A 12,065-nucleotide genomic window follows, 5' to 3' on the forward strand; every position below is an offset into this window, starting at 1 on the left:
TCATTGTATAACATACACGTTTGACATAACGACTGCTCAGTGACAGAAGTGGGTAAGTACAATAGCTGGCCTGTGAATATTTGGCAATTTACATAGTATATCATCTACACATGGCAGCTACACATGGCAGCTATTGCACTTACCCACTTCTGGCACTGAGCAGTCGATAAGCTTGAATGAACCAGTATTGCAAGGCAAGCAAGTTCAATCTCTCCGCATCCCATGCTTAACGTAAAGGCACACATAATAACCATCATTCACTTCACTGTTAACACGGTACCATTTTCATATCGCAATTGTAATGGGCAGAATTAAACTATTTATCAATGGCAACTAATATTTGTTTCAAATATATCATCCATAGATTCTCATGTGAAAATTACCCTAAAGCTACTATCATAGAAAATTCAGGCATGAAAATTTTTTTGCTTATTTTTGAATCAAATTCACAGAAAGTGGTAAAAAAACATGGTTTTCAGAGTGTTTTTATTTCGACACCAGTTTTCATACCTGAAAATTAATTGAATTATTATTTAAATGCACTGTCTGTGATTTGAAAAGATATACATTTTTTTCCCAAAAAGACCTCAAATTTTTTGGTTTTTTTTAGAAAATTAAGTATATTTTCAATACGAAAGGTCAAAATTTTCAATTGACGGTCAGCTTTTCATCCCAGCTACATACACTTTAAGAACATATCATTAGATTTATAAAGTTTACTTTGAGGACTGTTAAATGTCAAAAAATATTTTTTAAATAATTTGCCATCAAATTTGTATTATATCGCAAATTTCAAAAATCAAAATTATTTGATAAACAATATCACCACTCACCAGGACATTCCTCGTATTCAGAATGCAATTTGATGTGTAATATAAATGATAAATTATGTGATTGAATTGTATTTGTTTTATATTGTCTGTCAAGCGTCAACTACACACATCCATGCAATGAATTGTGTGGTACTAACAAACAGATGGCAGTAATGGTGTCAAATACAGGTTGTATCAAAAAGTGTATTCCACATCCATTTATGCTGTTTGTGAAGATATGGCTATTCCAGTTGAAATCCACACTCCCCCTGTGGAAGATTTTGGAAATGTCTACCACAGGGGGAGTATGAATTTCAAATTGAATAAACACTTTAGCAGCTCCATTCAAAACTCACCCTCCCACAGTTGAAGATTCAGGTTGAATCTTTTTCAGAGGGTGTATGAGATTCAAATAGCTGCTAATGTGTTCATCCCATTTGAAATTCATACTCCCCCTGTGGAATATACTTCCCAAATCTTCCACAGGGAAGATATTTCCCAAATCTTCCACAGGGGGAGTGTGGATTTCAACTCAATTGAAGATTCAGGTTGAATCTTTCTCAGAGGGTGTATGAGATTCAAATGGAGCTGCTGATGTGTTCGTTCCATTTGAAATTCATACTCCCTCTGTGGAAGATATTTCCCAAATTCTCCACAGGGGGAGTGTGGATTTCAACTGGAATAGACCAGTGCATGCCTCTTCTAACCACAGCAATGGATCCTCTTGAAATGACCAGACTGTTATAATATATATAACCTTAGATTATTAAAAACACAGATTGGAATTTTTCATGCCTGTGCCCTCTAAGCGCATTTCGAATTCAGCTGACGCCAGTACAGCGTACAGACCTGGCGACATCGCTTATCTTAACGCCGAAGTTTCTTTTGTGTACGCTCGTGCTTGTTTATGCTTATTTTTGTACCTAACTTAGCGTCGATCCCCTGAGGCAACATGCCATGTTTCCACGGTATGTATATAACATGTCAAGTAAAATGTCTGCTAATGTCAAGTGGATCCAATATTTGAAAGAGGCATGTTTTCAAAAACACCATAAAATGGATGGTAAATAAATAATCATTTTGATCCTGCCTGTACATGTATCAACAGAGCTGATGTGTTTATAAATGTATTTTGCATAATTGTGGGTTATATATAATAACCTCAATTAAAAATAGAATTTATTTGTCCTGTTAGGAGTTTATCAGTAGAGATTGATCATGGTGAATATTTGTGTGCAAAAATGTTTTGTCAGATCTACATTCAGAAAAGAATTGAAACCCTAATTAATATAATATATTGCCAAATATAATAACCTTGCTGAAGAGTTGAGGGTTTTCATTGATTCTGATGAAACAGTTAATTTTCCAGATTAAATTCAGCGGGTCAGACCATGTTTCAAATTTTATGTAAAATGGATTTGTGTCAATTTGGTCTTCAATTGGTGTGTACCAGGAAAAAATATATTTTGACTTCCCCCTCCCCTATACACAGCAACAAAAACTTTTGGCAATATGTTAAGTCTTTCACATCATCTATGGGGAAATGTATTCTGGTACCCTGGAAACCTTGTTGCAAACTAATTGCAGGAAGTTTTACTGAATCATGTTAACTTTGTGTTATGTTTTCCTGTTTGTTTGTCTGTCTGTCCTATTTTCAAATGTTATCATGCTTCATGATACATGCGGTAATTAATTTCTGACCAATTAAGGTTGGACAGCATTATATAGCATCATTGAAATTGTAATTGTATGCAGGTGGCAGTACCTCTCAAACTTACAAGATATTTTTTGCTCTTTTTGTTCATGTTATACCCATCATGCATATTTCCCTGTATGTTAAGGGCAGCATCATATTTTTGCAGCAGCATGTATAATGAGATTCTTTTTTCTTCAGCTCTCCTGTCATGTACATTTAATACAAATCATGGGTATTTTATTAAATAAATTGTTGCCATCTCAGACTTCCATCTTTCACCAATCAGTCATCTCTGTGCTCCTAAGTGTATAGAGGGGCTGTTTTAATTTGCTTCCCTTGGAAATTTGGTCAGATAGGCCACCACTGCATTGAAGCACTAAAAGAATGTTTCTGGCAATCACAACATTATGATAGAAAATTAATTGTCAAGCATGAATCACATGGTTTTATTTGAAACAAACCCATATTGACCATAAAAATGAATTAATACAGCAGTCTCTCAACACGCGATATTCAAAATTCCCGGGCGCCGAAATTATCTAGTGCAGTGACGTCCTAGTAATACAATGAAGGCTGACAACAATTGAGTTTTGACTATGCCCGCAAAAGTAACTATTCCCCGGGCATAGTTCTGCGTGTGCTTTGTTCCCAGCGTAAAATGATATTATGCACGCGTTAATGTTTTCGCTAAAATTACGCTGAAATCGCAGATTGTAATCTGTGCCATTCGCATTAAAACTATCGATTTCTCTTTCCAAAATCGATGCTTTTAACCAAGCAGTTAAAAGAATCTTAAGATTTGAGATATAAAACAAATATTGACTGCTTTTTTTATTCGGGCGTGGTTAAGAATTATAGGTGCTTGGTGATCTCAAAACCATGACTATGCCCTCGGCCACGCCTCGGGCATAGTCATGGTTTTGAGATCACCTTGGGCCTATAAATTTGACCATGCCCCTCATAGCAGTCAATATTTGTATACTACAAACCTAATGAGCTTCTTCAAGAATACAAGATTATTAACGTTTTGAGTCATCCAGTAAAGAATTCACAAAAATGTGAACCAAATATCTGACCTTCCCAACAATTTTTTCAGTAACATTGCGGCCTGTTTGCCGGCTCTTCATCAGACTGTGCAGAGACTTTGACTGATGTCATGTCTTACCATCACATGACCAAAATTGTTCAACTTACCATCACATGATCAAACCATCAGTTAAATCTCTGCCCAGTCTGATGAAGACCATGTGAACAGGTCGCAAAGTTACTGAAAAAATTGTTGGGGGAGTCCAGAATATGATGCATTTTTGTCTATTCTTCAAAAATACTACCATATTGTCAAAATAATCTTGGGGAAAACTATAATCATAATTTCAACATAATGTGATGCATTATATTGAGTATGTAATTGGATAATCGTCATTATTATGACAAAAATTGCAGGGAATATATGGCAACTAACCTCTTCAACCTTGCATGTATATTGTTTTGATATTCCTTATTTAATTACCAAATGCAGAGTAAACAATTTTGTAAGAGAAATTGTAGAAATAGCAATAGATTTTGCATTGAGGATCATTAAAATTGTTTAATCTATGTTGTAAGGGTCTGGGTAAGGCTATAATCCTACAGAATTGTCTCTTTGAATTTATATGAGACCACAACTGATGGTAGTAACCAAGGGGTTAACATTAAATTGTTTTTATCCATTGCATGTGGCAGCCATTCATTCTTGTTTCAAGCAGTATAATCACAGATGATTTTAACAATATGCTCTGAATTCTTTGCATACACAGTAATAATTTTGTAAGGAGGCCCTCTATTGTTCTGTCTTTACCAGCTGTACATTTTAATAACCAATTTTGTAGTTCTATTATGCATTGGGTTACTAATATCAGGTAGGGCTGTCAACTTTTTGGAAATGCATGGCGTGAGACATTGTCGAGGGGTGTACCGGGACAGAAACATTGTTAACGGACAAAAAATTTTAATAATTGTTTTCACCATGACGCTCATGAGTCAAATTTCAAATGGGGTTACCTAAATGGGTGGCTCCATTTGAAATTTACACCCCCCTGTGTTGGCGATTGATGAGGTCATGTCTTCCATTAGGGGTTTATGGATTCCCCATAGCTCTACTTGACAGATTGTTCAAAACGTATTAAAAAAAAACAAGCTTTGAACCCATGAGAACTACTTGCCTATTGGTCAAAAAGAAATTTTCATTATCAATTGGACCAATCAGTAACATTGTTAAAATAATTTCACCACACAAAAAAAAATGGGGTGAATTATTTGCAAAGCTCCATTCTGATTGGTGATTAAAATGAAGATATCTTATAATTGACCAATCAGAGGCAATCGGTATGTAGTGCTCAGGGGGTTTATCAATTGACAGGACAAAATTTGATAGGTTAGTGACACTTTACTTCATACAATTTTTTTGAATTGTCATACGAGTCATATGACTCATGTATGCCAATTTTAAATGACTGGAAGGTTGCCAATGCATTACTAGTTTCAAACTGTACTGACCAAAGCATGTGATTCATTCTCTACGATCAGATAATAAAGTTCACCGACAATGAACTTGTGTTGAAAAGTTGACGATCAAGTACATTTTGAGAAATGTATCCATATTAAGCCATCTATGACATACATGTATATGACGTGAAACAGTTTTATATATCATGCAAAGGAAATGATTATGCATTGTACCTGTTTGGATGAATACTAGTACTTCACTGACAAATCTTGAGAATTGTGGATTACATTGATGGAATATGTACACACCTAACTTTTGGATATCGGAAATCTTAACATCTTTTTATGCCAGTTCCTTGAAAGTTTTCTGTGTAGCTGCACATTATGAGTTGCCAAACTTAGGAAATAGCTGAAATCGGATCATCAGTTGCAGAACGATATGTACGGATATACGTCAGGGGTTTGGCCTGTCGCTTACAGTTTTAATTGCCAATTTTATATTACTGAAGAGTTTCTTTTGTAGGATTGTTCATATAATTGTTTAATTTTTGATAGACAAATCCAAAGTTTTACCTTGTATTTCTTAGCTTCCGATAGCAGGCAGGGTATGCCATCTTGATCACAGGTGCTTTCCAGGCTCACTGCATCTCCTGCAGGTACTGATACATGTAGTCTACATTGTGATGTGTGTTTGACAAGGACTTTAACCAATACACCAGGAAGATCCATGAAGCAGTATGGATTCACAGAGGGGTGGGGCAACACCATGAACAGAAACATTGAAATGTATTCTCTTGACCACATATTTGACTCACTGATCAAGCACACATCACACCATAGGAACAAGACCTATCAGTTCTTGCGGAGTATATTACATCCAAACTTGTTAAAACAAAATATTTATTCATTTATTTTCCTTCCTTCCTTCCTTCTTTTTCTTTCTTTCTTTCTTTCTTTCTTTCTTTCTTTCTTTCTTTCTTTCTTTCTTTCTTTCTTTCTTTCTTTCTTTCTTTCTTTCTTTCTTTCTTCCTCCCTTCCTTCCTCCCTCCCTTCCTTCCTTCCTTCCTTTCTTCCTTCCTTCCTTTTGGATGGCTCTTTCAATACATATGTACTGATTCCCAAGAGGTCCAGATAACTATTACTAACAAACTTTTAACAAAATAATTACAATTATTACATAATTGATAGAAAAACTTATGAAGTTATAGTTATAATTTATGCAGCCTGTCTCAAAAAAAATTGTGCAAGTGAAAAGCGCCCTCTTTGGCAATTAGAAAATGTCAATGTGACATAATGCTTACATCAACGTCATGGGCATAGTCTTAGCTCTCTAATGCCATTTAGTCTGTTCAATTTGCTTGTTTTGATCTCGAGATATGTTTACTTATTAACGAAAGGGTAAAATCACAATTGTGCCACTTTTACTAGGGATTAGGGCTGTACATGTAAATCAATGATAGCATCAAGTTTATCAAGAGTTCCTTCATGAAATCAAAAGAATGCATCAATTACACAACAATACAAAATTTTTTTAGTGTTTTATCATGATAAAGGTATAATGATTCTCTTTTTCCACTTACGACAAATTAAACGATAAATGAATATTTCACATTCTGCTGTAAAATTAAATACATGTACATGTCAATGATTTTACCATGGTAAATACTGTTTTCTTTGTTATTCAAGACATGTTAAAAGACAAACAAATATTGCAAAGTTATAGGTTAATGAACTTTGACAAGTTCATGAAATTTGACAAATTAATGAAATTAGACAAAATAATGCACGCGTGCTGGTGTTGATGCGTCTAATGCACGAGCTCCGAAGGGGGAAGTGCATTAGACGCATCAACATCAGCTAGCATTGATTTACATGTGCAGCCCTATTCCCTAGTAAAAGTGGCACAATTGTGAGTTTACCCTTTCGTCGTTAACTAAACATATCTCGAGATTAAAAAGAGCAAATTGAACAGAACAAACGGTATATGAGAGCTAAGACTGTGCCCTTGAGGTTGATGTAAGCATCATGTCACAACGGTATTTTATAATTGCCAAAGAGGGCGCTTTTCACTTGCACAATTTTTTTTGAGACAGGCTGTATAAGCGAATTTGGACTCTTGAAATATAATACTTTTAAAACCTAAGAAATAAAGCAGTTTTATCACTATGAAGAGTTCAGGTACACAACTTGAAATATGCCATTAATCGTTGCATTGGGGCAGTTATTTTTATCATTATGTTATTACAGTGTTTTAGTTTACATATTTCTTTTTTGAAAGGGCATATTAAAATAAAAATTAAACAGTATTCATCCCAATTAGTGTCCCTTCTAATTTAGTGAGTCCAAGAAGGTTTCCTATTACATAAAGTAACAATTAAGAGTAAAAACTACACCTGGCAGCCGTGGGTAATGATACACATAGCAGCCATGGGATATATATCATAATTTGCATCAGAAATTTTCATATGAATGTATAGCTGAATTGTGATCAGACTGGGCTATTCCATTTCAAATTCACACTCCCCCTGTGGAAGATTTTTGAAATATCGTCAGAGGGAAAATGAATTTCAAATGGAATGAACACATTAGGCAGCTCTATTTGAAACTTACCCTTCTCTGTGGAAGATTCATGTTGAATCTTTCTCAGAGGGTGTATGAAAAAATAGAGCTGCCTAATGTGTTCATTCCATTTGATATTCATACTCCCTGTGGAAGATATTTCCAAAATCTTCCACAGGGGGAGAGTAGATTATAAATGGAATAGCCCATTATGTCACAGGAAAACATAACTTTCAAACTTGATATCTCAGTGAAGATAAAATATAAAGTGCAATTTCATGTAGCATAGTAATATACATGTATGTGTATATCGACTGCTCAGTGCCAAAAGTGGTAAGTGCAATAGCTGCTCTGTGAACATTTGGCAAGTTACATACAGTATATTGTACTCATTTACACATGGCATTTCAACAAGGCAGCTATTACCCACTCCTGGCATTGAGCAGATGATATGATCTCAAACATGCTCATCTGTCAATACCCAGTTCATTAATCCCATAGGCTTTTATATGCATAGAATGACCTTTGCCTGTGTTGGGTACAAAATATACTCCATAACTTGAGGTCAGGTTTTGAGCTATACTTGTTGGATGGAGTTTATTGAACTTTGACATTAGTGATGAGATCATTTTGGCTCATAAGGCCAAGAAAAATATAGTTTGTTTGCCCTTCAGAGACAAAACCTTGGACCTTTTTTTTTTTTTCTTTCATGGGCACTTCTGCCATTTTGACATGGAAAGTGAAACCACATACATCTTACAGTGTAACTAAAGCTACTTGTATGCATTGAGCACCTAGCTAACCTGATGTGTTTTTTGACTAGATATTTTTTAAGTTTTAAAAATTGATTGTATTTAAAAAAAAATTTTATAAGTACTTAAAAGTTGATTGTAAGGTAGAAGTAATTAGTAACATACAAGAGTGATGAAAAAAAGCTATCCAAGATTTTTGTATCTCGGAGGGCAAACAAACATTTTTTTTTTCTTGGCCTAATGGTAGTGTACAATGTACATGCAAATGTAGCACAAGTATTCATATCATAATTTCCTGCACAGTTGTTTTCACTTCTAAAAACAGACATGTTAAGGATTTCAGCTTCAAAGTACAATTTGTAGTTTTGACCTGAATGGGTTATTTCAATTTAAATCCATACACTTCTACATGTATGGAAGAAATGGCCTCAATCTTCAACACAGGGAGTGTGAATTTCAAATGGGATTACCTGAATAGGTGACTCCATTTGAGATTCACACCACTGTGTGGAAGATAACGGTCATAACTTCCATAGGGGATGTATGGATTTCAATCGGATGGTACAAAGCAACTAAGTAATTAGAAATACAATTGTTATTGTTGTTATTTCTTTTTTGAAGCAGAAGAATTGCCCAAAGACGAGGACGCTCCAGCTCAAAAACAACCCAAACCAATCGGAGGAAAACCAGTAGGTGGAGTAGGCTTTGGTAACATCTTCGCAGGTGGAAGCGTACATTTACGGAAAACTAATCAAGAACAAGCAAGCAAAGGACTTAAGAAAGCAGAACCACCAAAAAGACCAGAACTGAGTGATTTAGCACAGAAAAGAGTAAGTTCGTACATATAGAAATAGTCGCACTTGCCAAAGATCGTTGTACATACAAAAATCTTGTGTCTGCTAATTGCACCACATGCGATTCAAATCTGCCACTTCAAAATCTAACATGACGTTACTCTCAAGGCGAAACAGACTACAGATGGCCAATTGGCCAGAACAATTGAAATTGGAAGAATTTTGTAAAATGTTTATGTATATCTCATTTCTGTTGAACTAAATTAGATTTGTCTCTAATCTAATTGCAGCAATCATTAAGAAAACCTGCTGTGGCTGTGGCGGATGATCCAAATAAGAAAGATAAGAAGGAAGTGAAAGAAACTAAACCAGAAAAGAAAGAAGAACCAAAGGAAGAAATGGCACCAGAAGAAGATATAGGTAGGTGTTTCTAGATCTATTTTGTATTCAATCGTTCATATCACAGACTAATCAGACTATCCATCAACAGTCCCTGCACTGAATTTTCGCATATTCATGAGCGCAGATCATTTTGATCGTGCGTGTCTAACAATCACGACTGATTGTGGTTAGTCAAAGTACACATGTAGTCTATGGTTCATATACAGTGAACTGTACATAAATATAAATACCACTTAGTGGCTACTTTAGAGTACCAGTACATCACCAGTCCAGTACCAGTGTGTGCACTGTATGTGTGATTCCAAAGTGTGTACTCTAGAGTACCCATACAGGTACTCCAAGTAGCTGTGCAGCAGTATACCACTAGTTGGGGCAGCAGCAATAATAATCTGATAGTGTGTAAGTCATTGCTATAGTTGTAGGTCATAAGTTGACTTGAAATAAAGCTGATGCTAAAAAAAAATAACTCATTGGATGGGCCAAACAAAAATAACCCAGTGGACGGGCCAAATTATCGACGGCCAAGAACTATTTTGATTGGCTCTAAAGAACATTATATCATGCATTAAGCCAATCAGAGATATGGTAAGCATACTTATCATGTCACTCCATCGAACATGTCTGACATGTGTGTCTTCTTGAAGTTTTATGACCCTCCCGTATGCCATGTATGTACAGTGTTATGAACATTGTGTAGCCATTCGACTTAAATGTGACACAATCAAGGGAAATTAGTTGGATGTCGCTAATATTGATTTTGACTAGATATTTTATTAACAAAGAAAGCGTTAAAATTCTTTTGTTTTATGTTGTTTTCAGCGATTGATAAATTGATGTAACTTTGCAAAGAAAAGTCGTATCAACATATGGTTTTCAGTTTCTGAAAGCTTTAAATGTCCTCTTTAGAAACTGTAAAACTCATTTTCGACCAGCGTCGACATCAGTGTTCGATTTTCATCTATTTTTTTGTGTAGCAAAAATTGCTACTCACTTTCAGATTTGAGTAGCAATTCCAAAATTTTGAGTAGCAGTTTGTTTTCACCATATTTTATCGATTTTTTTGTATTTTCTTGTCTTCTCACAGATTACTCAATCCCGGTACTCGATGCTTAAAAAAATAGACAAAAATCAAGCACTGCATGGATACCATCTTTAGGCCCCTATTGGAAAAGAGAAAGACCTCACCTTCTGGGAAAATCCACCTTATTCTAGTTACATTGCCCTTCCCATCCATGGATCTGATGTTTTGAAATTGCAACAATAATTTACACATACCACACCCATGCATGGAAAACTGTAACATTTGTTAAGCTTAATATTACTGGGTAATTTTGTCATTTGGAAGGAAATTTTCTAGATGATGTGAAACTTTACCATATAATGCGCCGGTTAACATAGTAGAGAGGCAACGTCCCGGGCAGACCGAATGTGGTTCAAAATTCGGCACCTAAACTTCCTAAGCTGATTATCATGTGCCCTTTCTAAACGCAAATTTTCCTTCAGTAATCAAGAGAAGTCCTACATTTTTGAGTAGAGGAAACTCACTTATTTGCTAGCTGAAGCATTAAAATAATGTGAGGAATCTATGAAATCCTAAAAATCTTGTGTAGTTTTGGAAGATTGTCACCAAGGACACACGATATTTCCGTCTCACCACTGAACTATACACCCATATAAACATTGCTACTTCTGTGATGTCATAAATGAATATGCATGTTTTTTGTTATCTGGTAATACATGGAAGTATGTAACACAACATGTCATTTGCATAAAATTTGCATATAAGGGAGGATACTGTATTTAGTTTAATGGCGTAAACATCACGATTTGGGGACTTTTGGGTCATATTTTTGTGGATGATTTTCTTGGAAATGGAATTTATGGAGACATTTTTGACTTTGACAAATGGTAACTTGCAAATGATGGTATATCAGCGTGGTTCACGGTCGCAAGTAGGCATTTTCCCCAATTTTTTTGGATCGCATTTTTTTGCTACTGGTCTGTGTAGTTGAGTAGCAGTTTGTAGAAAATGACTCGCATTTTGCGATGCGAATCCAGGTAAATCGAACACTGGTCGACATGTGACTCATTCCCCTTGATCATATCACAAATTTTGATTGTGCGAATGAAACAACAGGACACATCATTTTATTCAAAATCTTAAATTTTGTCACAAATACAGCACTTAAGTCGTTGATTTTTGCAAGGCATATGTTAGTTTATTAAAGTACATTTCAATCTTGTAAAATCAGAATTTTGAAAAGCACATTGATTACATTATTCTCATCAAATGTTATCATGGCTTTAATCCATGATAAGGAAGAGTAATTAGTGGGTGGAATTTTAGATGGTTAAACCCAGGACCTCTGTATTGCTAGGTCGATATTGTCAAGTCTGAGGTGGAATTATTTGTATTGACCATCTATGCAGAAAGGGTAGCTAACTTTAATATGATATAATTAGCATTGGTTAACTCTTAGTTCCCTTAATTGGTTTTGACAATGTGTTTTTAGTCACTAGGACTACAGGGAATTGAGCTTGAATTTGCTTGGAGATATAAAAGCTC

At 35.3% G+C, this 12,065-nt stretch overlaps 1 protein-coding gene across 1 annotated transcript in view; it reads left to right on the plus strand.

Moving 5' to 3' along the window:
* LOC140144692 (SH3 domain-containing kinase-binding protein 1-like) overlaps window positions 1–12,065 on the plus strand; it is a 106,944-nt gene that overhangs the window by 70,342 nt on the left and 24,537 nt on the right. Inside the window, exons 7-8 of the mRNA XM_072166501.1 lie at window positions 8,925–9,133; window positions 9,388–9,517. Coding sequence (XP_072022602.1) covers window positions 8,925–9,133; window positions 9,388–9,517 — 339 coding nt within the window. The remainder of the gene's footprint in view (window positions 1–8,924; window positions 9,134–9,387; window positions 9,518–12,065) is intronic.

This window comes from Amphiura filiformis, unplaced genomic scaffold (assembly GCF_039555335.1).
Source record: "Amphiura filiformis unplaced genomic scaffold, Afil_fr2py scaffold_73, whole genome shotgun sequence".
NCBI lineage: Eukaryota > Metazoa > Echinodermata > Ophiuroidea > Amphilepidida > Amphiuridae > Amphiura > Amphiura filiformis.